Source organism: Phoxinus phoxinus (genome assembly GCF_949152265.1).
Source record: "Phoxinus phoxinus genome assembly, chromosome: 15".
NCBI classification, from domain to species: Eukaryota; Metazoa; Chordata; class Actinopteri; order Cypriniformes; family Leuciscidae; genus Phoxinus; species Phoxinus phoxinus.
This window is the reverse complement of record NC_136890.1, coordinates 6,392,562-6,419,754: the sequence shown is the minus strand read 5'-3', so window position 1 is coordinate 6,419,754 and position 27,193 is coordinate 6,392,562. Positions and strand designations below refer to the sequence as shown.

General features: G+C 37.6%; 1 protein-coding gene across 6 annotated transcripts in view; it reads right to left on the bottom strand.

Annotated features, from left to right (window-relative positions):
• The window catches only part of opn7d (opsin 7, group member d), a 75,881-nt gene that overhangs the window by 10,014 nt on the left and 38,674 nt on the right, over positions 1-27,193 (bottom strand). For all 6 annotated transcript variants that reach the window (XR_013800571.1, XR_013800572.1, XR_013800573.1 and 3 more), the window contains 4 exons: positions 14,645-14,732; positions 7,407-7,569; positions 6,123-6,250; positions 4,615-4,753 (listed from right to left, as the gene is read on the bottom strand). Coding sequence is in view for 2 of the 6 variants with exons in the window: in XM_079638462.1 (XP_079494588.1) it covers positions 4,615-4,753; positions 6,123-6,250; positions 7,407-7,569; positions 14,645-14,732 (518 nt within the window). In the remaining 4 variants the exon portion in view is untranslated. The remainder of the gene's footprint in view (positions 1-4,614; positions 4,754-6,122; positions 6,251-7,406; positions 7,570-14,644; positions 14,733-27,193) is intronic.

Below are 27,193 nucleotides of genomic sequence, written 5' to 3'. Positions count from 1 at the left end.
GATGAGTTGAATTAGGTGTTTAAATTAGAGAGACATCTAAAACATTCTGGGGAAGGGTCCTGAGGACTGGAGTGAAGAAACACTGATCGAAATGACTATGTTTGTTGGCCTTATTCAAATGCGCAGTTAATTGGTGCCACAGTTAATAATGTGCATCAGAAGCATGTCAGGCCCATAATGCAGAGGTTGATTAATCAAAACCATTCTCTACTAAGCCTTCTTTACTTAAATAGATACCCAGTTCTTACTCAAAGACAAGCTACCACAAAGCTACAGTATGCTAAATTGGTCATTGGTTTTGTCAAACCGTATCTGTGAAAAACAACAGTTAATGTGGGCCTAAACACAAGCTGTTTTGAAGATTGCTGGGTATGAGATCGGGTGTAAGGTGAGCAGCGTGGCACAGAAAAAGTGTGCTAGGCCCATAGCCTAGAGGCTCCCTAAATCCCTGAATTTGGAGTTAATTCCATACAGGCTCCAAAACCTCATAGTCCTGGAACTTATGCAATACTACATGAATGTTCTGAGAAGTTGTTGAAGAAGATATGGATAACGCTGTCTGCGTCCAAAAACTTAGACAGCTGTCTTTGAAGGCAGCGTTTACGCATGAAGGTACCTCACGAAACTAATTTCGGAAAGACTTCGGAGTTAGCGTAATGGTTTAATGATCTACAGCAAAATAGAGCGAGCTTTGATGATAACTAAGCAAATATTTACCTACTACACCAGTAATTTAACAAAAGAAATGACATCAGAAGTGGGAAACGATGGTCAAAAACTTACATTTACACACAAACTGACCACCAACTGCAACTTTCAGATGGCATCTTTATTTTTATTTAGCTCAACTGTCACAGAATGGAAAGCACAGGATTTTGGGATATCAAAGGCAACGGAGTAAACATCTATGCAGCCTTCAAAAATCGATCAGATGAAGGTATCTCAGGAGACAGGAAGTGAAGCTAACATTGGATTCGGACGTGCCTTGTTGCCTTCTACCATGTAATGCGTCCTCCGAAGGCAGCATTTATAAGCTTTCGGACGCAGTCAATATTTGTTGAATTTGTTCAGATGCCTAAGATGTTGGTATCACTAGACCACCTGAATGAGAATTATAGGGATGAATTAAGCATTAGTCTCTGTTGCCTAATTGATAAGGCACTGGCCTCCTAAACCAGGGTTTGTGGGTTCACTTCTCATTTGGGATGAGTTTAAGCAATGTTGTGGCCTAATCTATGAAGTGAATGTGGATGTGAAGTTGTTTTGAAGACACTTGGGAATGGGAGCTTTTCTACGGCAAGCAGAGTGGTGCAGCGAGAGCATGCTGGAACTATAGAGTGCTGCAGGGTTACATACTGTACATTTGTAGGCCAAGCCTTAAGTTAGCATTACCCTGGTTCCTTTGACAAAAAACTAATGGGATTTTTCAGTTGGCTTTTGGATAATTGCACAAAATAAGCTCTGTGACCCAATAAAAGTTTATGATCCTTATACATTTCATTAGAATATTCTTCACAAATGAGCACAGGTTTTATTAATTTTAAAGTCTAAATACAATTACCAGAAGTAAAAAATCTAAAGGTAGGCTATAAACGGACTACTCCACTTTTGCACAATTTAAGCCTCACCATCACTAATTCAGACATATCTTTTAATCTTTATTTAAAATCTACAAGTTGGAACTTGTTTAGTATAATAACATTTAATGTTGTATACAATTTGTAGAATAATTTAGCCACTTGTAAGCAACCACCTTTTTCAAGACACGTAAAAGCTTTTAAAAAATCATTACTGGGGTATTACTAATGTATTTTGTTGTAGAATAAAACTTAAAGTCCGAGTGAACCGGAAGTTGTAAACGACTTTTCTCAAGTGTTGTGACGCATTTCCGAGTGAAACGGAATATTGAACAGAGGGCAGGGTTTTACTTCAGCGCTCCTCCTCTCCATCTCTCGCCCATAGTAGAGTAACGGTTTGAGGGGAGTGGTTAAGCATTTAACCAACCCAAGCCGTCAAGCCTATGTCATCAAAAAAAGAACCATTCCAGACCCGGAAGTAACTTTTCAGACTTTGATTAAAGATAACTTCGGCAAAAAAAAAAATTCCGTGTATTAACTTGCACGGATTAATTGTTCACCACAAGACTAGTAATATCCGCTAACAAAGTAAATAGGGTCAATTTTGATTTCATGCCGACTTTAATATCTTGAGCTTGTGTTAACCACACACCTTATTTCAGGCATTTAACCAAAACCCATGAACACAAACCCATTGACATTGGGATGATGGAACCAGAAGTGCAAAAATGCATGCACACTCCAGGATTTAGGACTCATTCCTGTAGTATTCTATTCAAATGTTTAAATGTAAAACACAAACCCTGGTTTCAAAGACAAGGCTTAAGACTAGTCCCAGACTAAAATGCATGTTTGAACAGTTTTAACCTAAAGTAACCTGCACTGACATATCTTAAAATATGCCAGTGCCATCGTTTTATCTCAAGATGCACACCAGTAATGTTTTATTCTAACGCATGTTTATAAAAGCAACTTAAATGCCCTAATTGATCTAAGGCCTCATCCTGACTTAATCTAAACACAGTTTGTGAAACCAGGCCAAAGACTCTTAGTCCTGGAACTATAGCAATACTGAGTGAATGTTCTGAGAAGCTGTTAAAGAAGTCATTCAACTAGATCACAATGTTTGTTGGCCTTGTTCATTCAGTATGTCCAGCTTATTGGTTTCACTGGGCCATCTGACTTATACTGGGAATTATTGGGAGCAAGTGAGCAACAGCCCCTGTGCTATAAACCGATAATCCAGGGATTGTGGGTTTGAGTCCCATTTGGGGTGGGTGGAAATGTGCTGGGCCAAGAGGCTGATACAGAACTGTCTTCTGCTAAGAATACTTAATTTATTTAGATGCCCAGATCCTGGATTGAAGGGATTCATCCTCATGTTGAACTCATCTTCCTTATAAAAGTGCCCAAACCAAAATAAACTCTGCAGGATAGTGGTTATCCAGGAGGAGGTTTGGACACCCCTGCTATCTACATTCCTGCGGGGTTCAGTTCCAACACTTGTGTCTGTAATTATCAAGTGTTCCTGAACATATTAGGCCTTGTTCACACTAATATGTTTTCATTTTAAAAACACATCTTTTTCTCTCCGGTTTTTACGCCGTTTTTATTAATGAAAACAAAGCTTTTTGAAAACGCTCTCCCAAGTGGATAAATTTGAAAACGCTGGTTTCACGTTGTAGTGTGGACTTAAAAACAATGACGTATGTTTAGTCATGTGACACATATTGTACCAATAGATATTCATGTCTATACTGGTATTGTGCCTGTTATGTGCTATTCACTTTCATACTGTTGTTTAAATATGTTACTTTGCACACTCTTTATATCACAGTTTTGCAAAGATGACATAAAATGTACTCACATTTGCTGTCCTGCGGCAATACATGAGAGCAGTTGCGTTTTAGACCAAACATACGGTGACTGAGTGCGAACTGGACGCATCAGTGAATGGTGAGATATTTTGCTAAATAAAATGATCCTATCAGAAGAATTGCGCGATAACTATTTATTTTTCCGTCATCTCAGTGAGCTTTTGTGAGGTTTTACGCATGCGCAGTAAGGGGAATTTAGCGTTTTCAGGCGTTTTCCAAAAGTTTGTCATACACACTGAAACGTCAGAAAACGCCTGAAAACACTAGTGTGGAAGGAGAGCGTTTTTAAACGAAAACGGCATTGTCAAGTGTATCTGGATTAATGTAGACATAGCCTTAATTAACTGTGTTTGACTAGAGCTGAAGCTGAATTTTGCAGGACCCTTCAGATCTCCAGGAACAGCACTGGGCACCCCTGCATACAGATGTTGAACTATTCATTCACCCAGATGACTGTGTGTGTTGGCCTTGTTCAAATGCACAGCATTTGTCACTGAGCCACCTGACTGAGACGGAGATTGGGTACAAATAAATGTTCCCGTCTACACTCCACTATCCATTAAACAAAGGCAACAAAATCTAAAAATAAAATAAAAGAATGTAGTAATTTTGTTAGAGTGCAGCCATGTGAGCTCAATAGAACATGCAGTGCATTAGATTACTTTAAAAAGTGTGTCATTTTTTGATGTTAAATCCTAATTTTGATCCTATCCCAGTTAAATTTGCAACTATAAATAAGCCATTTATAGGATGACTTCACAAAGAGTGAAAAGTGCACTGCAGCTCTGTTGTGCTATAAAAACAGAGTGATCACATTAACAATTTTCCCTTGGCAGATGATAAAACGGGGGAAAAAATCCAAAATACTTTAATAGAATATCAGTCTCTAGATAAGAATAGGGCTCTTTTGATTTGGGTCAGTAAGCAACCACCCAGAACACACACACACACTCACACACACACACACACACACACACACACACACACACACACACACACTACTCAGAACACCTAAACGATTACAATGCCCTTTGCCCAGGCAATCACACTGAACACCGAAGCATTGTGGCACTAATGTTAAATTGCACGCATCTGGCTTGCCATGGCTGGTTTTCTGAGAATCCTTTAGTGTTTCTATTAACATCGTCCCAGGCACTTACCAGTCTATGCAGCATGCTGTCCCATAGGGTTCAGGGCCGTACTGGCCCCAATTTGCCAAGGGACCCATAGCAAACACCATGGCATAGCACCACACCCCCACAATCATCAGACAGGCATGAGAGTAGGAGAATTTGTTTCCTGTTAAAGCAAAGCAAACCGATAAAAGGATTAATTTAGCACAAAGTATTGATCACTTTCAGATGTTTTGATACATACGGTGTTGGAGAATGTACTTTTAAACTAGAGACTTTTAAACTATAAATAGAAATTGAAAACTGTAAATGAATGCATTTTGAAACCAAAGTCTTTTTCTCTAAAGATTTCTTAACAATAGACCTTTAGAATCACATCACTTCCTGTTGCTCTAATCCATTTATTTCCCACATGCTCTTATTCCTGCAATGTTGTCAAAAGTACACAAAAAAGTATTTGAATAAAAGGTTTTTTAAATCAAGTACATTTCTAATAGAAAAAAACCTGTACTTTTACTTCGTTACGCTGGGTGACGTTCCTCTCGTTACTTTATCTCAATGCAATACATGTTAAGAAATGCGTAGTGTATTCCAAGCGTGCGGTCTCTTTTTTCTGGGGCATGAGCGATAGTAAATCGGTTTGTGAATCTGTTTGAATTATTTGTTCAGTTCCCTGCACTGAAGCGGTCTTGAAGCGGCTAACTAGCTACTTGAGTAGTTTTTTCATTGGATATTTTTTTACTCTTACTCAAGTAACAATTACGATTATTACTCGTACTTTTACTTGAGTACAGTTTTTGGATACTCTACTCGGCTTTACACAATCCCATTTGATGGGGCGGACCCAACTATTTATGACACCGTAGCCAGAATGTAAATTTGTAAAGAATGCAAAGAGTACTTCTGTGCACGCCAGCAGAGTAACTGGCATTGAGGTGAGTGGGAATGCTTCTGCACGGCTTGGTTACCCTCAACACTGCTTATAATACAAACCATACTGTATATTACTCTCTCAGGTGCAGACTTGAAGCACCACATCTTATCTGGCAACGTGCCCTCTAAAATCTTTAACTGCATCCCAAACGTGTTTGCTTCCCTTCCACCTACAGAATCCATCTGTTCACCTGCTGTCCTCTTTGCCATCGTTATCTCTGTTCTCAAGCTCACCCACATGCTGATAAACTATCCCGTTTGAATAATCTCCTCTCTCCCACGCACACCTTCATCTTTTCAAGTCAATCAAAAGTTGAAGCCAACAAAACTAATGAACTCTAATGAGGCCAACTGCTCCTGTCCATACATAGGAGTATTGACCAGAAGATGAACAGACACTGGGCATCTAGACTCGGATGAAAATGAGAATATTCAATGAACACATTGGAGAAAGCCATAAGGTAATGAATTTCCCTTTAGGGTGCATCACGGCAGGACAGAAGGGTTGCATGCAGCTGCATTCGATTCTTAATTAAGATAAGGAGGAGGGCTTGGGAGGAAGATAAATGTATTGTGGTGTGAAAGGTGTCGAGGAAGAATACCGTAGTTTGGGAAGCAGACTTTGAGGCAGCAGACGGATGACAGAGCGGTGAGATTTGTCAGGCTGGATAAGCCGAAGAGGACGCCACATACAGCATAGCATAAACATGTCAGCTCTCCAAACAACCACCTGAGAGAATGAGAGAGATTTACATTTACAGTTATGCATTTGGCAGACTGAGAGAGGCAAGTAAACTAAGCAAGGTACTTTTGTGTTTTCTACAAAGAGACATGATGGGAAAAAAATATGAGATGGGAGGAAAAAATGATACGTCAAATGTTTTGAAACTTTACATTCGCTCGCAAAATGTTTGCGATCCCCTGAGAGACTTTGCGTTCGCTCGCAAACCTTTTAAGTTCTTTGCGAGCGAACACAACGTTTCTCGGGGGAACAAACGTTTTTGTGAACGCAGTTTTTCAGGGGAATGCAAAACATTTGCAGGAGAACACATAGGCATTGAAATATTTTTTTCCTCTCATCTCATGTTTTTTCCATCACCATGTCCCTCTGTAGTTTTCACTATAGCCATCTCAACATTTCAAATGTGGGACAGTTTTTTTCAATAACTGAATAATTTACAATTAAATATTATTAATAATAATATTTCTTGTAATTACAAATAGATTTTTTTGAAATTGTTTATCTCCCAATTACAAATGTATTTCTAGAAATTGCAATTTGATATCTCCCAATGTGATTTGGTCTCACAATTGTTACTTTATTTCTCAGAATTGCAACTTTATTTATCATAATTATGATTTTATATCTCACAATTTAATTTTATAACTAACAATAATTTTTTTTCTTTTAATTACCACTTTATTTTACTATATTTCTTGATATTGCGATTTTAGATTATAATATAATAATTGCAATTTTACATCTTGTAATTGCTTTATTCCTTTTTTACATATCAATTTATATATCATAATGAGACTATTTCTTATTTTATTACACAATTTTATTTTTGAGATGGAAAAAAGGTTTCCATATATTGTTGATTCCAGTACTAGCACAACAAAACAAGACGGATTCTAATTGTCATGAAAACAGCTGGTCTAACACTGTCACAACCCTCCGCAATACGATATATGACAAGCGAGTCCGACTCAACTGCAGTATCCAACTGTATAAAGTTTGTCATGCTGTGGCACAGTGTTAGGCAGTTCTGCGGCAGCTTTGGTCCTGTGCCAATGAAATGGCACCTCAGAGCTGCCTCAGACTTTGTCTCTGATACTATGGGGTGGTCATATTTTAGCACAGATTTATTGTGGTGTCTGCCTACTTGTGAGCAAAGGCTGATGGAATCGCCAAGGGAAAGAGTGTAACTGTCATTCCAAGGTCACTAATAGATAAATTTATGATGAAGAATTCTGCCGGCTTCAGAGATGATCTCTTACGATACGCAACAAGGAGCAGGATGCCATTTCCCAAGAGTGACAGAATACCTAAAAAGAAAAAAGAAATGCATTAAGTGAATAGTCACAACCACAAGCAGTTATTTTTTCCTTGTTCTAACTCCCTGCAACCCCTATTTTACTGTTTTGTTATTGCTCTGACAGCTCGGCTAGAAGTAAAACTGCAATGATTTATTCTGGCACTTTACAATTTGAAGCCACAATTTGAACTGTATGTCCTCTTACTCCGTTCGCCAGTGACCTCTGAAGTTCTGATCTAACATCCCTTGATAATTTGATGTTCCCAATACAGTATATCTGTAGCTCAAACATGAGTGCATGGCTCTAGCAACACCAAGGTTGTGAGTTTGAAATGCAAGAAATTAAAAAAAATTATATGTTGAAACTAGCGACATACACTGCTTTCAAGTGTATGTTGCTTTGGATAAAAACGCCTACCATATGCATAGACATAAATAACACACCAGAAATGTGTGTTACTCAGAAATTAATTGAATGTTTTTAAAATTCAGATACAATTTATTTAAAGTAGATAACCCACATTCTACTAACTATAAGTCATTTTGCAACTATAAGTCAACTAACTCTAATCACAGAAAGTCATAAAAGGCTGAAGATGATGATGAAGGGAGATGTAAAAGATCTAAAAGAAAAGAAAAGAGCATAAACCAACAAGATAATCCAAATAAGCGGAACGGTAATGTAACAGCGTGATCTGATGGTGTTGGTTATGTTATGATATAATCATAATTTGAACTTGATCACTGAGCTCATTAAGACCCTTATTTCTGACTTAGATTGATATAGTTGATTACAGCATCATTGTAATTCTATATAAAATATCCTGAATTTTCACAAAGGATTTCTTAAAAGTTGCTTAAAAGTTGTTTATTTTAGGCACACACAGGCATCAATAGTCAGTGTATGAATCTCAACAATGGTGACAAACAGGATATTCAATTAAGAAAAGGAAATTACTTAGACAATTCAGATCATAATTTATTCATACCACAATGCATGATGGGAGCCATTAATGAGTTGTGATTGGTGACAGAATGTACTGCAACATTCTTTATTATTGTCTCACAGGCTGATTATTGATGTCAATGTTTCTAAATAAAAGTCTTTTTAAAGTATTTTGATCAGAACAACGTTTATTAAATATTTTGGATGATATTAAAAATACTGAAAATCATATGCTGTAGAATCACAGAGCTGCTGTTATTAACAAGTTACACCAAACTATCTCAATAAGTAAAAAAATTCAGATCACAACATGCTTATGTCAAAACATAAGCAACACCATTAGATCATATTTTTTCTTTGTCCATCTGACTGTTATAACTCAGTAACAGCAGACAAACAAAATCTAAAGTAAAAATTTAAGGGCCAAGAGCCCAACTAAAGCTAACACTGCTCTCCATAATGGTGGCTTACAATTTTTTATTTTCTCCTTCAGTGATTCTGCTTGTCCACATCAGGTGTCTTCAATAATGGTCAATCATCAATCAATTAAATCACCTAATTAGCTCATTAACTTTAACACTCATATTTTAACACTTTACACCAGGGATAGGAAACTCCGGTCCTGGAGGGCCACTGTCCTGCAGAGTTTAGCTTCAGCCCTGATAACAACACACCTGCCTGTATCGATTCTAGTAATCCTGAAAACATTGATTGCCTAGTTCAGGTGTGTTTAATTAGGGTTGGAGCTAAACTCTGCAGGACAGTGGCCCTCCAGGACCGGAGTTGCCTATCCCTGCTTTACACTCTTGAGTGTGGACTCATATAAACTCAGGAGTGTTACTTTAACATTGTAGTTTTTGCTATTTATAGGTGCAAAGTTACTTATGGTCAACAGAATGTGTTAAAGGGGCCATCAAAATAAAGTGAAACCAATTATCTGTCATATGGCCTTCAGTTCTTTCAGTTCTTTGTCTAGTGTTGGTTGTGTTTTACACACACTGTTGCGTTTGTTTTTGTATTGGATTTCATTATTTTGTTTAATTTAATTAATGTTTATGCTGCTAAAGATCTGCTACGCCTCACCTTCTCATCTTCTTTATCATAATGTGACAAGGGTATTAGTAGACTGCTAGGTTAGGGTCAAAGTTCGGGTTAGTAGAATAAGCTGACGTACTTACAAAGTTACTTATAGTCAGTAAATTGTCTGTTGGGTTGGGGAGCATCAAAATTAAGCAGACACTACTAATACTCTAATGATGCTAGTTGACATTTAGTTGCAAATTTACTTACAGTTAGTACAATGTCTAAAGTGGACTATCAAAATAAAGTGTTACCTAAAATTGTAGTTTTTAATTAGCAAGCAGAATTGTACTTTAAAGTTGAATTCAAGGAAGTGAAATGAAACAGAATTGTTTAGTTGTGACGTCAATTTGTAGGCCAACTGTCAAAGGCTAATTTGACATGGTTTCCCCTCAGAAATTCCATGTGGGTTTTGGTTTTATTATTTGGATTTATCAGTCTTCAGTTCATCAAGCATGTAACCTCACATCCTGGTGGTAGCTGTCATGCTTATTTAGCTATGCTGTAATGTGAAAAAACCTCTATCAATACCTTGGGATGTTTCGTGTAATGATTTAGACAATTCAAGGTCATCCCCAAGTGCAAACCACAGCTAACCATTCAAGGAATTATCAGTTTAGCAGAAATATGAGAGACCACTAGAGCAAGGATATACTTTCAAAGCTAAGTACTCTTATTCTAACATGAAGTACAGCTTTCCTGTAGCTCAGTGGTAAGAGCATTGTGTTAACAATGCAAGGTTGTGGGTTCGATCCCAGGGGATTGCACATACCTATATATAAATGTATAGGATAATGCAATGTAAGTCGCTTAGGATAAAAGCGTCTGCCAAATGCGTACATGTATGTACATTTTGTTTTCTGGGTCAATGGCATTTTTTGTCGTATCTATTAATTCATACATTTAAAATGTAATTCATACTTTAAATACAAATACTTGAATACACCTCTTCTGTGATGAGAATGTTTTTTTATTTATTTAAAAACTGTCCGGGCTATCATAATTAGACAAAGAAAACTTTCTTAGTTTGTATTAGTATTTGTAGTTTGGCATCATTTTTGTAATGTGGTGCAACCAACAAAGTTATGTGTTTCAACCAACATACAGATGGGGAAAAAATGCGTGGGATTTCCCCCTTTCTGGTCAATGTATCCCTGCCTCTGCTTAATTATTTTTATCCCCGGTGGGGATAAATGTATCCTCCCCTCTAAGTGATCATAGTGCTACTACACTAGTGGCAAGACGGATCACAAAACTTATCACGGATCCGTGGTTTGATTAAAGTCAATTTTATTTTAAAATTATTACTCACTCACTCGAGTGTCTGGCACGAGTGATTTCAATGTTAAGTCAATGTAAAGACGGTCCTGCGGCGTGGTGTTTAGCGCGGCAGAAGCAAGCCTCATTTGCGCGTCCAGTTTGCGCGAATGAGGCGAATTGCTATTCGTCGAGTAGCGAGTAGCAATGCTAATGTCTTTTCTATCATTTCACTGTGGCTCAGCATCACGATGTAAAGTTTGTTATTGCATGATCACAGTTCATATGTGTGGGGAAAGATAAGCTATTAAAGCTATAAAAATGTTTCAAGACATCCTGTCAAAGCTTTTTGGTACATATCGCCTACCGTAGATGCAACGCGCATTTGAAAAAGCGAGGCGCTGCAGAGCAAAATTAGTTTGAATGCAAAATACAAATTCACCACTAGATGGGAGTAATTCCTACATATTGTCCCTTTAATAATAATAATACGGTAATTCATTATTTTTGTAAAAAAAAAAATATATATATATATTTATTCATATTCTTTTTAGAATAATGAGTAGCCTAGGATGGTTCCACGTGAATTTAAAATGTAAGGGAAAACATGTACTTTTTACTTTATGGCTTCACCATTTAGAGTCATTAAATGTAATCCGTTATTGAAAATGGTTTAACCCTTGTGCATTGTTCAAATTTCCATCCTTTCGTTATGTTCATGGCTGAAAACAGCCACTACTTTAAACTGCTGTAAAAATTGATCAGATAAATATTTTTTTGCCATTTTTTTTGCATAAATCTATTAATCAACCTCAGTCCTGTTCAAAACTACTAAATGTTTTTAAAAAAAATCAAGATTTTAACTCTTTAATTGCCAAATTCATAAATTATGTCACTGATTTGGGAGGGAAAAAAACACAAAATTACTTATTTTCAATATAAAATGTGATTGTGGACTGGATTTTTTTTTACCTTTTATCACAGTCTTGGACATGTCAAAGATTAGAAACAACATTGGTTTTGATGCATTGATAGTTTTTGTGCAGCATCAGATTTTAACTTTTTCTCCCTCATTTACTGTTCGTGGCTGTTTTTGCCCCATTGACTTCCATTATAACCACATTTTTTGATTGCAAAGCCATGACACCATAAAATCATGTATTTTTGATTGTTGGTGGTTTTCCCTGTTGGGAAGAGGTAAAATTTGTAATTTTTACTGTTGATAACCAGGTGGCACAATTAACCCTTTATATAGGCCTGTGCAAAAAAAAGCTTAGTTTCTGGCTTTTACATGGAGTTATATGGAGTATAATAGCATAATAAAGTGTGTGTGTGTGTGTGTGTGTGTGTGTGTGTGTGTGTGTGTGTGTGTGTGTGTGTGTGTGTGTGTGTGTGTGAGAACTTGATGCGTCTGAGAAAATCAAAATATGCACCTCAGCTCTCAGAACTACATGGAGTAAACAAAAACAAAGTAAGTGTATTTATGCATCTACCTTTTGATAATGAGAAATGCAGACTAAACAAAAACTAAGCAAGTGGATTTGAACACTTGCATGCAAGCCTGCTGGTCATTTGATGGTGAGAAGAGCAGCAAGCAACATGAGAAAGGGCTTGACTTGTAGTGAAGTTTTAGAGATGATCATGCAGCCTGACCCCTCCAGCGAGCTGCAGGATGTATTGTCTTCTCCCTCTGACACCACAGACTCAGGAGAGTCAGACCATTATTTGGATGTGGCACCCTCATCATCCTCTCTAGCTTCCACTGAAGGCGAGGAGGATTCGGAAGATCCTGGGTCTGGGTGGATTGTGAGAAACGGTGAAGTTTGGTTTTCCACCAACGCGGAGACAACTCCCTTTCTTCAGCCTGCCAGAGGCGTGACTTCATGGCCGACGCGCTATGCCATCGCAAGGGCCCAGAACATTGATTCTGTGTTCAATCTGTTTTTTACGGGCGCCGCACAATGAGAAACTGGACCGGGGTGGACTCCACAGATCTCCGTGCCTACATGGGGCTACTGATTTTGGCCGGCGTCTACAGGTCCAGAGGGGAGTCCACACGTTGCCTGTGGGATGATCACAGTGGTCGTGCGATTTTTAGAGCCACCATGTCCCTCTCAAGATTCAAGAAATCACCAGAGCTCTGCGTTTTGGAGGTTGGTCATGCTGACAATGAGGTCAATCATCTCGTCGGCCATGAAGTCACGCCTCTGGCAGGCTGAAGAAAGGGAGTTGTCTCCGCGTTGGTGGAAAACCACACTTCGCCGTTTCTCCCAATCCACCCAGACCCAGGATCTTCCGAATCCCCCTCGCCTTCAGTGGAAGCTAGAGAGGATGATGAGGGTGCCACATCCAAATCAGGATCTGCCTCTCCTGAGTCTGTGGTGTCAGAGGGAGAAGACAATACATCCTGCAGCTCGCTGGAGGGGTCAGGCTGCATGATCATCTCTAGAACTTCACTGCAAGTCAAGCCCTTTCTCATGTTGCTTGCTGCTCTTCTCACCATCAAATGACCAGCAGGCTTGCATGCAAGTGTTCAAATCCACTTGCTTAGTTTTTGTTTAGTCTGCATTTCTCACCATCAAAAGGTAGATGCATAAATACACTTACTTGGTTTTTGTTTACTCCATGTAGTTCTGAGAGCTGAGGTGCATATTTTGATTTTCTCAGACGCATCAAGGTGAGTTCTCTCTCACTCACACACACACACACACACACACACACACACACACACACACACACACACACACACACACACACACACACACACACACACACACACACACACACACACACACACACACACACACACACACACACACACACACACACACACACACACACTTTATTATGCTATTATACTCCATATAACTCCATGTAAAAGCCAGAAACTAAGCTTTTTTTTGCACAGGCCTATATAAAGGGTTAATGGTGCCACCTGGTTATCAACAGTAAAATTTTTAATTTTTACCTCTTCCCAACAGGGAAAACCACCAACAATCAAAAATGCATGATTTTATGGTGTCATGGCTTTGCAATCAAAAAATTTGGTTATAATGGAAGTCAATGGGGCAAAAACAGCCACGAACAGTAAATGAGGGAGAAAAAGTTAAAATCTGATGCTGCACAAAAACTAACAATGCATCAAAACCAATGTTGTTTCTAATCTTTGACATGTCCAAGACTGTGATAAAAGGTAAAAAAAAATCCAGTCCACAATCACATTTTATATTGAAAATAAGTAATTTTGTGTTTTTTCCCCTCCCAAATCAGTTACATAATTTATGAATTTGGCAATTAAAGAGTTAAAATCTTGATTTTTTTAAAAACATTTAGTAGTTTTGAACAGGACTGAGGTTGATTAATAGATTTATGCAAAAAAAATGGCAAAAAAATATTTATCTGATCAATTTTTACAGCAGTTTAAAGTAGTGGCTGTTTTCAGCCACGAACATAACGAAAGGGTAGTGAATTTGCCCAGAGTGTACTGTTGAGTTTTTGAAAATTTTCAAAGCATTTTCCTAAAATATGTGTAAAAATAAGCTTTGTCACCAAAAATCATTCCATTTGCTGAAACACGGAAAAAGTTATGGCCAAAATAAGACTCAAAAATACCCCATAGTGGCTGAAAACATAAGGGTTAAAAGTTTTTCAAAAACATTTGAAACCAATATGAAGAAATCCTCATCCTATTTCTCCTCTCTCTCCCTCAACTTTTCTGTCTCTCCTGTCTGCTTTATAAATAATGTCTACAAATTCAATAAATAATATATAAACAGTATCACTTGTCAGTAAGTGGACTCACAGAAGGTTGTGTATATGGAACCCATGAAGACATCGTGTTCCTTCGGGATTCTGGAAACAAAAAGGGTAGTTTCCGAGGTATTTCCCATCTGCAGATGAAAGACAAGACATGAAGTTTAGATGAACGGTGGGAAAGGGATGAAGCTGAAACCGTGCTAAAACAAGAACAAGTATAAAGCATTCATGAGCGAGCTGATGGTTTTCAGGGCTGAATCTGGGGATTCAGTGGTTCAATGAGCTCTTTTGGTGAGACCATTACAATTGAGATTAGCAGCTCATCTCTCTATGAAAAGATCCAGATTCCCATTCACAGCTAATGCCAACACAAGAATGTCCAGTCATTTTGTTTTACGGAACATGTAAAGGAAGGAAATTAAATCTCTCTTCTTCTTTTTTTTTTGTAAAAGTTATGGCCATTTTTAGCTCTGATGACTTTAAGAAAATAAACTCTCCTAAGACTCTCACTAGTTTAATTTGTCCAGTAAAAATAATAATTTTTTGTCATTTGTTTCTGAAATATCATTCTAATTTAACTAACAAATATAATTTCCACCACATTGTGTATTGTTTAACATAATTAACATAACATAATTTTACTTTCAAAATGGAAATATACTGTATGCATTGATTATGCGAGAACCAATGAGCTTTCTGTAGCGTTATTCTTTGATTACTGCATGTGCTTATGTAAAAAGAATAAAAACTGGTGTAGGTCAAGATGTTTAAGTGACTACGTTTTAAATTACTGTCTGTTTTTCCTTTAATAAAACATTCAGAAGGCTTGCAATAATGCACACGAAACATATGAACTATGTTTATGGTACTTTTGTATGTGCTTTTTGGAGCTTGAGTTACAATTACCATCCTCTCATCCTTCAGGCATACAGTATATGTTAAGTCAAATATGTTTGGAGAGATATGAGGGTCAGTAGATTTTTATTTTGGGGCAGTTATGTGCAAAAAAAAAGATTAATTTGACAACCACTGCCTTGCAAAAGGTACACATTTGAAAGTAGCATAAATAAATTATGAAGGAATGGTAAAAAGTTGGCAAGTCAGTTTATTATATGAAAGTCAGTGTGATTTTCATGTAACAAAAATATATTTTTATTTTTTATTAGTTAATATTTAATCTGTAAATTCTTCAACAGATTAAAAATCCACCCCTGAGACATAAATACCAGTAGATAAATACTAAAATAGGGAAAAGCATGAAACTAAAATCCGCAATGTAGGAAACTGTTTGCCTGGGGAAATAGTTAAAACCGTTTAGTGGTTATTAAACCAAACATTTGACCGCAGAATGCCACGACTGTCCAATCAGAATCACGTATCCCATAGAGCTGCCGTTTGCTTCTCAGAAGATAACACATTGTTTCGCTTCTACATGTCTTTTTTCCACTAGAAGCTCTCAAACACTTTCTTTGTTTCCTGTCCTTATTTCTCCTGAAAACACACACATACAGACCACGTGTGTGTGAGTAGTTTATTCAGGATAGAGACATAAAGATGTTCGCACACTGATATCCCCGTAAAGCCTCTTAATATCTATACACAACTGGAGGAGTCAATGACCAAATTGTGCAAATGGCCTACTTTCTGGAGGCCGATAGATGTCAACTCAGCTGTAATGAAACAGAGGAGTGATGCTTCAGCCTCTGCCTGAGGTTTAGGGACACAGCTTGCCTCTCTGTCTGTCTGAGCCAAGCAGATACAAAGAACAAGCACTGTGTAATCAGCATGGAAGATTACTAGAATACATATTGTTTTATTACACAGCTCTCTTCAACACTTGTTTCTGATAGGTGCATCACTAATGTGCTCACAGCCAAATCCAGAGAAAACTCACACTATTAACACCATGTTTCGGTTCATGTCTGTTCTCCATTCATTCTGAAATCACTGTGTCCGGCCACAGATTGCTTTTCTATTTGGTTTTTATTATTATTTATTTGATGTGGTTTAAAGGTTGGATGCACAAGAGTACATGCATTCTGACTTCAAAAGTACAAATACAAAGTTCTGTCATGAAACTCTAGATGGCGCAGGCTAATAGGTCCTTTAACTCACCTGTTCATGATCACATCATTATCTATAGGGCGCAACTGATTGGTTCCTGACGTATCAGCAGCCAATGAGCTCGCTGCGCTGCTCAACCTTCAAATACTTAGCATTTGCCTTAGCAGTGCAGTGCGTTTTTAGAAACCCTCCACCTCCCCAGCTCCACCTGTATAGATCTGCTACGGGTAATTCATGTATACTATATTGTGCAGCAGCAGCATGTCTTACTGTGCGTTCACAGCGCCCAGCCAACAACGCCGTGGAAAGATTCGTGGACACTCTGGGCTCTGACGTAGATGGAATGCTTGTTCTTTTTTTAAACTTTATTTAAAGGCACCACAAAGCAAACAAGCATGACGATCGTTATTTTTGCAGAAAATTGATCGATGGAAAGAACTTAACAATTATAGTGACATGTTTGGTAACAAAATAAACCAATTAAAAGCCATTTGTGTGGTGTGGCTTTTGTGTTCATGGTTAAGTGCTATTCTAATTTGCATTATAAATCTTGCCTATAAATAGTGTTGCGCGCCTTATCAAGTTCAAATGATCAACCTCTCCTCTATTTTTCTTGGGAACTGTGGTCGGAACCAAAGTTTACAGGACTGCGTTCCCTGGAATCCTCTCAAACGGAGCACTTCTACATTCCGATTGGTTGCTGCCGAACCGCGTCATAGCTCATTACCATAAAGTTGACCTGATTTCAACTCTCCTCGGCGCTCTCGCTGTCCAAGATGCGCGGCACCGCCCTCGCCGCCGGCTCTCATTGAAAATGAATGACTTCCGGCCACTTTGACGCTCTCGCCGGTGGCGGTGTGAACGCACAGTTATGCTCACAGCAGCGTGTCATGTATGTATTGGCAGTAGCAAGTCCCGTAGTTGCTCTATAGCACCAATAACAGCAGCAGCATCGTAGCAGATCTATTCCGCCAAGACCAAACATATAACACTGTCATATCCATTACCAAGCCAATCACTCCGCGAGTTGTCATGACAGAAATATGTTTATGTGACTTTATGTAAAAATGGCCCTTTTAGAATATTCTGATATGACTTTGCTGGGAATGTTCCTATTAGAAGATATGAGGCCCATATTTCAGTACCAAGTATCAAAGCTAAGAATTTCTACATTTCAACTGGCATCTTACAGAATAAAAGTTTTAAAAATGCTCATGTACCTTTTAAAGAGAGAAGAACTACAGTATAAAAGGAAATAGTTAAGAAAAGTAATTTAAAAAAAGGCAACATGATGCACTGAGGTTTTAGAATAACTGTCTTAAAGGTGCACTATGTAACTTTTATTTTAGTTTAAAATTAACCATTTGACATAAAATATTTACTTGAAATACTCCTAAGCCTGGCTGTGGGTACATATTTGCTGAATGATATTACATTTCTTGTATGGTTGTTATTCTTATCATGGTTGTGTTGGTGATAAGAATATTGGTTGTTATTCTTATCATGGCAGTTCAGAATTGAAATGTACTGTGAATGGTGCTAAAAGGTCAATGCTCTAATCTAATGGATTTGAAATTATCGTACCACTTACACTTACTTGCTTTAAACCTAACCAATACTGTAAACAAAAGCTGATCTAAGATATAAACACATTTGCTGAACCAACCATGCCATTTTAGCTTGCTTCTACTACAAGTCTTCAAGCTCTTTTATGCGGTGTCGTGACTCATGTTTCACGATACTCATATCCGAGCTCTCCATTTCGCAAGTGTAACACTGTACCAGGTGAGCTACCAAGCAAGTTTACTATGTCAGAAAAGCCATATATATGGAGCTAGTAATGTGATTTAAACGTCAAAATGTATTAGTTTACAAATCATGCAAATCAAGAGTTTTGAGGTCATAGCAATGTGCAACGAACTACGCAAAAATAACTTTATTTATCGATAATTTGTGTGAAAAGTAATAGAAATTGTTGCATTTTACTGCTTCTAGTGTTCAATTCAAATGGAAACTATAGTGAAATTTATGTACAGGTACATTTTTGCAGTTTTGTCATGTTTTTCCAATGAGCCTGGGTTTCAACAGACCCTGTATGCTGGATAAAATTGAGTTTTTTTTTTGCACAGTGATGCCTTTGCACAGATATGGTCTGTCAAGGAACACTGACCGTCACACCGTTGTTTGCTTTATGCAATGAGATGACAAAATAAGTAGAACTTCAGCATGCTCATCTCATATGATTCCCCCTCTGTGGCAGTGAGAGGACTCATTACCAGCTCACACCAAGCATGTCTCTCCACCTGTGTTCAATTCCTGAATGAGTAATTCCATCAAACAGCTGTCATAATGCCAAAAACAGTTTCCTGCTCAAGACCTGAATGGAATGAGTACTAGCCTAATAAGCCAAAGAAACAGATGAGCCCTGGCATGAGTCCACACAGATGGGTTAGAAAGAACACAACTATAGGCATTAAAACTATTCGGAAACATGTTTTGATATTTTGCTAGAGAAACATGAAAACATATGAAACAAACATCTGTTTGTGTTTAGCGTTTGAGTGATTATTTAATTAGCATATCAACATATGTACTCTAGATAGGACATGATGTACTTGCATCAACATGAAATTATTAAAGCTACACTGTGTAGGATTTACTCCCATCTAGCGGTGAAATTGTATATGACTACCAACTGAATATTACTTTCTAGCCCCTGCCATTCCGAGGGCGTTTTAACTCCTACGGTGGCCGTATTATTTCAAATCTGCTGGCAGTCGCGAGTAATCTCCCCCTCGCATTCATCACTAAGTGTAAAAGCGCGAAAGGCGAAGCTTGAATTTCCAGGTATGTCCCTCTTTGGCTAATGTATTTTCAAGATGGAGGCGCAACATGGCTCGTATGTATTCTGACCTACTGTCTATGATTCTGAATGGCAGATTCTACGCTTACGAGAATACTTGATTAGTCGGTGGAAGTAATTACACACGAATGAGCACATATCATTTTTAAAGAACAAAGTGTTTTTTGCTAAGAATCAACTTAATGTATTAAGTTGCAACAGTGTAGCTTTAAAGCTAAAAAAAAGTGTGTTTCAAATGTTTTAAACACTTGAGATGGACTGACCCAGCTACTGTTTTCCATGCATTGAAAGTGAAAGAGACTGAGAAAGTCAGCTTGAAATGAAAATTCACTCTGTCTATTTTGTAAAGGCATGTTATAGATCTTATTGTAAACAATTTATCTCTTCATATTAGGGGTGTAACGGTACACAGAAGTCATGGTTCGGTATACCTCCGTTTTGGGGTTACTGTTCTATACGAGTTCGGTACAACAGGAAAAAGCTACAAATCTCCATTGCTAGGTTACTTTTCACTAATTTTGACCAGACAGTAGTGCAAATTACAGTTTGTTCCACCTATCAGCACACTCTTAGCAAAAAAAGGGTACAAAATATATAACTGTACCTTTAAAAGGTACACAATAGGTCCTTAGGGTACAATTATGTTCCAGGTACAACTTTTTAGTTTTGGATGTAAACAGGCTTCTCTCGAGGCTTCTCCTCGATGTGACAACGGCCTTTATCCATGGACTATAAACGTTCATACCTTAGCCTCTCATACCTTTTTTTAATTTTTTTTTATAAAAACTGGCAAACACTATTATTTATATATATTTGCAGGGCTACTCATTGTAATTTGTGGTTATCTCAGTTTTTACATTTTGAGACCAAAAATGTCCTGCCGTTGGGATTGCGACATTTTGTTAGGCCACACAAGACATTTTTATTATAAACGGCCATCAAACGGAAAATCAAGTGATTACTAATTAAAGTAAAATTGACAGCACAGAAGCGGTACGGATATTTATTGCATTGTTAACACACTTGATGATATTAAAAAGAATAAAAAAGACTTTTCGATTTTAAAAGTCCACCACTATGCAAAATGATGTCCTAAAGACGTCTTTTCAACGTCTTTGCCGCAAAAGTCGTACGTTGAAAAAGTCGTTCATCGAACCTTTGTACAAGGTTGAAAACTAGTTCAAATGTGGCCATTGTGGACATATTTTCAACAATTTATTAAAACTCATGTTTGTTTCAATGTAATTTCCTTACATTGTTTGGATGTTTATATTTGTTTAATTTTAAGTCACCATTGTGGTAATCAGGGTTTGCATTAGTTGGGCTCTTGTTCCTCATTCTTCTTGTGTTAGCTTTTCTTTTACTGCTATAACTGTGTGTTTGTAACACACAATTGTTGTGGCAGAGATAGCCAAGATAAAGCAAGATCAGCTGTCATCGGCTCCTTGTATGAGCACTTAATGTTGTGTTTAAACTTTTGACTGTATATTTGGCATTTATAACCACTAACCATGTGGAACTAAAATATTGGCACCAATAGCATTACAATTATCACTTATTTGAAGGTGGATAAAAAGCATGTGTACACAATGTTTTGAGAAAATGTGTCATGTACTGTAGTCACAAACAGACATCAAGATTTTGGACATAAACAACAACGTTGACAAGCAAAACAAAAAAGCTTGGGAATCAAGGATGAGTTTTGTACAATGAAAGCTACCCATCATGCATTGCAGCATGAAGCTTTGTTTTGTTTTTTATTGTCACTATTGTTGTGAATCATATGCAAAATCTTGATGTCTGTGTGTGACTACATCATACACTTGCTCAAAACATTGTGTGCACATCCTTTAGATCCGCCTCAAAATAAGTTATAATTGAATGCTATTGGTGCCAATAATGCAGTTCCACGAAGTGGGCGGCTATAAATGCCAATGCATCTGACAACATTAGATTTCACCCGCGAGCGTTCTCGTGTAAACAGGGCCTAAGATCATCTATAGATGTCTGACAGAAATAGCCAAAGTATCTGTATTTTATGTCTGTGATTAAGGGCAGCACAAGAGTCTGAGCCAGAAAGTCTTTCCTTCAGATCTGGTTTCTCTCATGATCCAAAGATGTGTGATTTACAGTGTCTTTTATGTTCATAGTTTTTGGACAAACACAAACTGTCTGTGAGTTGCTTTGCAATTACAGAAGGAAATTACATTGAAATAAACATGAGTTTTAATTTAGTGCATCATGAGAGTGTTTATTTGGTCCAGAAACAGTAATTGTCTAAATGAGACCATAAATGATGTTGAAAATATGTCCACTATGGCCACATTTGAACTAGTTTTTAACCGTGTACGAACGTTCGATGAACGTCTATATCGGACGCGCAGAACACGTAAAAAAAAGATGTCATAAAAACTTTCATTCCGGCTCCTCCGTGGACGTCTTTTCTACGTCAACAGTTACGTTACTGTTTTAAAGGACTTTTTCATAACTCTGATTATGTTTGCTGAGTAATGTCTGATGAGCCTTTATGTGCGATTAACAATTCTTGTCACGACTCACACCTGCGGCTTTAATAAGGTACAATTTTGTGCTTTTATTGCAGTATGCACAATCGTTCCTTGGGGTACAAAATTGCCCCTTAAATGGTACAAAGTTATAAGATACAATTGTGTACCTCGCATTAAAGGTACGGAAATGTATCCTTCAGGGTACCACCCCAGTGATGGCCACTTGTACCTTAAAAGGTACAGTTTTGTACTTTTTTTTTCTTCTGAGAGTGCATTTAGTCCCACCTGAGGTAGTTGGTATGCTGTCTGAACACGACCCCCCTCATTATAACAGCAGAAACCATTTCAAATACTCATCCAGATAAAAGAAAGACATCATTCGAAATGTGTACACTAGCAATAAAAAATAAAACATTGTGCTATTGCAAAATAAAGAAAACAAACAGGATGCTGCTTTCTGCTGTGCCGGTTTCCTTTCCGTGAAATTTGTGTAACGTCACTAAAATTAATCGAAACTCAACGTATAGCAAGCTCTTGCGTGCATCTGAACTCTTGCTTTGGGTTGGTTCATAAGTCTCTTCTTCTGCTCTTTTTCCTGCTGTGGCTTTTAGCAAACAGCGTTGCATTACCGCGCACGCCCCCTTCTGGATTGGAGTGTGGATCGCCTGTGACTCACTTTATTCGTCTGAACCATGACGTCCGTACCGTGACATCTGTCTAACTCTGCGTAGCATGAAACGCGCTGATGATGAATGATGTTTGCGAGAGCAAGGTGCAATAGAAATACACGTATTAATACATTTAGACCACTTAACTTAGTAATTGCTATCAGGATGTGAAGAGACCTTCAACCAGCATAAAACAAATGTTTCTGGAAAAAATCACCTACACTCTAAACAATGCTGGGTTGTTTCAACCCAATTTTGGGTCAAATATGGACAGACCCCAAATGTTGGGTTAAAATTTTTATTTAAAAATGTAACCCAACGGCTGTGTTTGTCCATATTTGACCCAAAATTGGGTTGAAACAACCCAGCATTTTTTAAAGTGAATGGTTGGGTTCGTTCAAATTTTACCCAAATTTGGGTTAAAACAACCCAGCATTTTTTAGAGTGTAGCTTTTAAGAAAATTATTTCCCATTTCTACACACGGGCTAGTATTGCTGTTAATATGCAAGTGAACATAACATGGGTGTCCTTGAACTGTGCTTTGAGTGTTTGCGGCATTTGCCATGTCTTGTTCTTCTGGTCCATTTCCATGCTGAAATGATTAATGCAGTCTTTTAGGCCATTTACATGAGCTTTCAGGAGAGTTATTATCTCTAATGAAATGCTAGAGCTGGACAGTTATGTTAAGGACATTTTGGTCATTGTAATAATTCATCCTGCTGTGGCTGACTGCATCATAATGGGCGGAGACATAAAAACAGATGCTAAGGCAGGCATCACTACTATTTTTTCTGATAGGATTAGGGATTTGAACAAACCCCTATCCCTAAATATTAAGCTTCGGCACATAACTCGTCCCATGTTGTTTCTGCTGAAGCCATGAATGATTCCTCAACTCATGCAGCTTGTTGAGTAGAAGTGTGCTATAATAGGCTATTTCTAAGTGACCAGATTTATGACGGGTGATGAAATGGATGTAAGAATCCTGTAGATTTACTGTACAACGAGGGATCATAGGGACTTGTAGCACTCAACCTGCCCGCCATCCACAACATTTTAAACTTTAGTCATTGACTTTTGCATGGGACAGAAGCACTCAAATTTTCTTCCAAAAATTTAGACATTTAGTTTAAAATATAAACCAACACCAAATGTTTAGTCACATTAACTCACTTTGAATCATGATTTTTAAATAAATCATAATAACATTACATACAGCTGACTCATGGACATTTGAAGGGCGAAAAAACACCAAAATGAACTTGTTTCTTCCAAAAAAAAAAAAAAAGGTAATCACGACTTTTTTTCTCGTAACTGCGAGTTTACATCTCACAATTCAGAATTTTTTCTCAGAATTGAAACTTTTTTGCAACTGTGAGTTATAAAGTCAGAATTGCGTGATATAAACCTGCAATTGCAAGAAAAAAAAACTGGATTTTGAGCGGATTTTTTTTATTTAAGAATGGCTATTTTATGTCTTGCAGAGACTCAATGTCTCAATTTGAGCAAAAATTTGCAGAATTGGGAGTTTAAATTCTCACAATTCTGACTTTATAACTTGCAGTTACGAGATTACCCAGAAAAACTTTTACAATATTTATCACAAGTACATTTAAAGAATCTTTTATATACAACTATTGTATATACAACTTTTTTTCTAAGTGTATTTATTTAATTATTTGTTGAATGTTGAATCTGTATCTGCTATGGAATCGCTTGTGAAGCATATGGCAATAAATTCAACCAACACACCATGGAATAACAAATTGTGAGAATTACAGTGACATTGAGTATTTATCGAACTTTCGGGTCGAACTTTCAGAGTAAAGTTAGGAAATTCCTCCTCTTCTGTTGCGCATCTAACCTGTGGTCTTCCGCAAGGATCTATCTTAGCGCCTTCTCTATTTTCTCTCTAGATGCTACCACTGGGCACCATTCTAAGAAGACATGGGGTATCTTTTCACTGTTATGCAGACGACACTCAAATGTATGTTCCAATCAAGAGAAATGATCCCTCCGCCCTTTCATCATTAGGTTGTCTAGACTAAGTAAAATTTTGGCTGGACCACATTTTTTAATTTTTTAATGAAAACAAAACAGAGATGATTGTTTTTGGGTCCACTGTTAATCCCCAGGCTGCCACATTCGACCTAGGCAGACTATCGGCTTTTAGATCTTCACGTGTACGGAACCTGGGCGTTCTACTGGATGAGTCTTTAAATTTTGCAATGTCTCAATCCTAAATGAGATGGCTGTTCATGCTTTTATCACCACACGTGTACTGCAATTCACTTTATTGCAATATCTCGAAAAATCAAACTACTCGTCTTCAATTGGTGCAAAATGTCGCCGCAAGATTCCTCTCAAATAGTCGGAAAAGTGACCATATCACCCCAATTATGAGGTCTCTTCATTGGTTGCCCATTAATCTCAGAATTTATTTTAAAATCCTTTTATTTGTGTACAAATCTCTATGCAACCAAGCACCGAGCTACCTACTGTATCTGAACTGCTACAACCATATACCCCGTCAAGAAGTCTGAGATCAAGTGTCAAGAATCTGTTATTAGTCCCGCACTCCAGACTTAAACGCAGAGGGGATCGAGCATTTTCTGTGGCTGGGTCTCGGCTGTGGAATAATTTGCCCATAGAAGTGAGGATAGCCCCTTCCGTGATCTCTTTTAAGTCACACTAAAACGCACTTGTTTTCTTTGGCCTATAAATAAGGCTGTTTAATTTTTTTTATTTTCTCCTTTGAGTACGATGCTGTTTTTCTATTTATCTAATTCTGATACTGCCATTTCTGTTTATTATTGATGAGTCTGACACTGTTTTGCGACTCCTGTTTAAGGCTGTTCTTAGCTTGATGTACTTATGTGTTATGCTGTTATGCATGGTATTATTGCCTTTTAATTTTGTAGTTCTGTAAAGCACTTTGGTCAGTCGGTGGCTGTTATAAAACGTGCTATATTAATAAAATGAACTTGAACTTGTATTGAAGTATTGACCAGCCAAAAGGCTATTTTCTTTATCTAAATGCTTCTCAAAAACCTCTCAAAACACAAATAATCTTGTTTATTTTAGGTACAAGTGCAGAGCTGTACTGCATCTTGAACATCATCAGACGGTAGCCATGAAAATGTGGGACAAGAGTGGACAAACTGTCCAAAAGCTCAACTCGACATTCATCGCTCATCCGATTAGTGGTCTTTTATGCGGGTCCGGAGTGTGTCAAAGCGGGCAGCTATAGCATAGCCCAGCCTGGCTTCATTTCAGCCCAAGGGCGTCCGCTCCGCCTGTCCTTCACTAATCCGCTGGCTAAGGCATCAGAAGGACAACATGTTAATAGTTGCGATAACATCAGGAAGGCTATACTCAACCGCCTTATTACCGGATGGCAAAGTGTTTGTTTTGATCGGAGGATGGGAATGTGAAGTGTCATGTATTATCGTGGATGTTTAGCGTCTGTGCCCTATGGGAAGAATTGTTGATGCATGACATGGAAGTCATTGAGTCAAGAACATTTCATACTCAAAGGTCCCACTTCTGTTGTCATCACTGCACATCGCAGCGGTTTCTTCAAGAACAGGCCATTTTCTTATCAGAGGTTTTTAAAAAATAAAAATAAAAGTAGCATGATGTCATTGTGGCTTATTGCTCATCAATAGAAATAGAAATAAAATGTAGAAATACGTTTTATTGCTTAAAATGTGAAATATTACACTTTCAACTATGATGAATATGAAAACAGAGATAAATAAATATTAATACACTAAAATTTTATATTTATTTTGGAAATGCACACTATTAATATATCATTGTTGTTGTTGCACAAATCAGATGTGGCATCATTTCCACTACAACCTATAATTTGTATACAACATTGTTCTTTGTTACAGAGCAGACAACATTGTCAATAAAAAACTGAACAAACAAAGGTAAATATCACTTGTGAGCAGAATAATTTCAACAAAGCTGCAATTATGCAAACACTGCAAATATAATTTATTTGTGTATTTGATATACAGTAAATGCTAGCTTTGAAAGCCATGATTCATCCCTGCTTCATAACTATTATTATGATTTGCCTGATGGTTTTAGCCTAACTAAACCTACTGCCACTGGACTCCACGTTTCTAAGAAGTCCTGTGTAACTGCAGTGACATGCACTGGGTTTGTGCCACATGTGACATATGTACCATACAGTGTGTGATCTTTCACAGGCCACTGGCCAATCAGCAGGCTGGAGGGATGGATATTCAGGCTCGCTTGGCCATCCTATGACTTACTCAAGTGTGAAGTTATGGCCATTGTACATTGTAGATGTATGGAGCTGTGCAGTTGTTGGTGTCTAAGTTTTTTTATTTTCTTCATATCTGTGGAGAGGTTTCATTTTACAATACGCTACAGTATGTTACTAAATATCTCATTTAAGTTTGAGGATCACTGGTGTGTCTGTCAAATACAAACTATCTAATTATCTAAGCTGTTT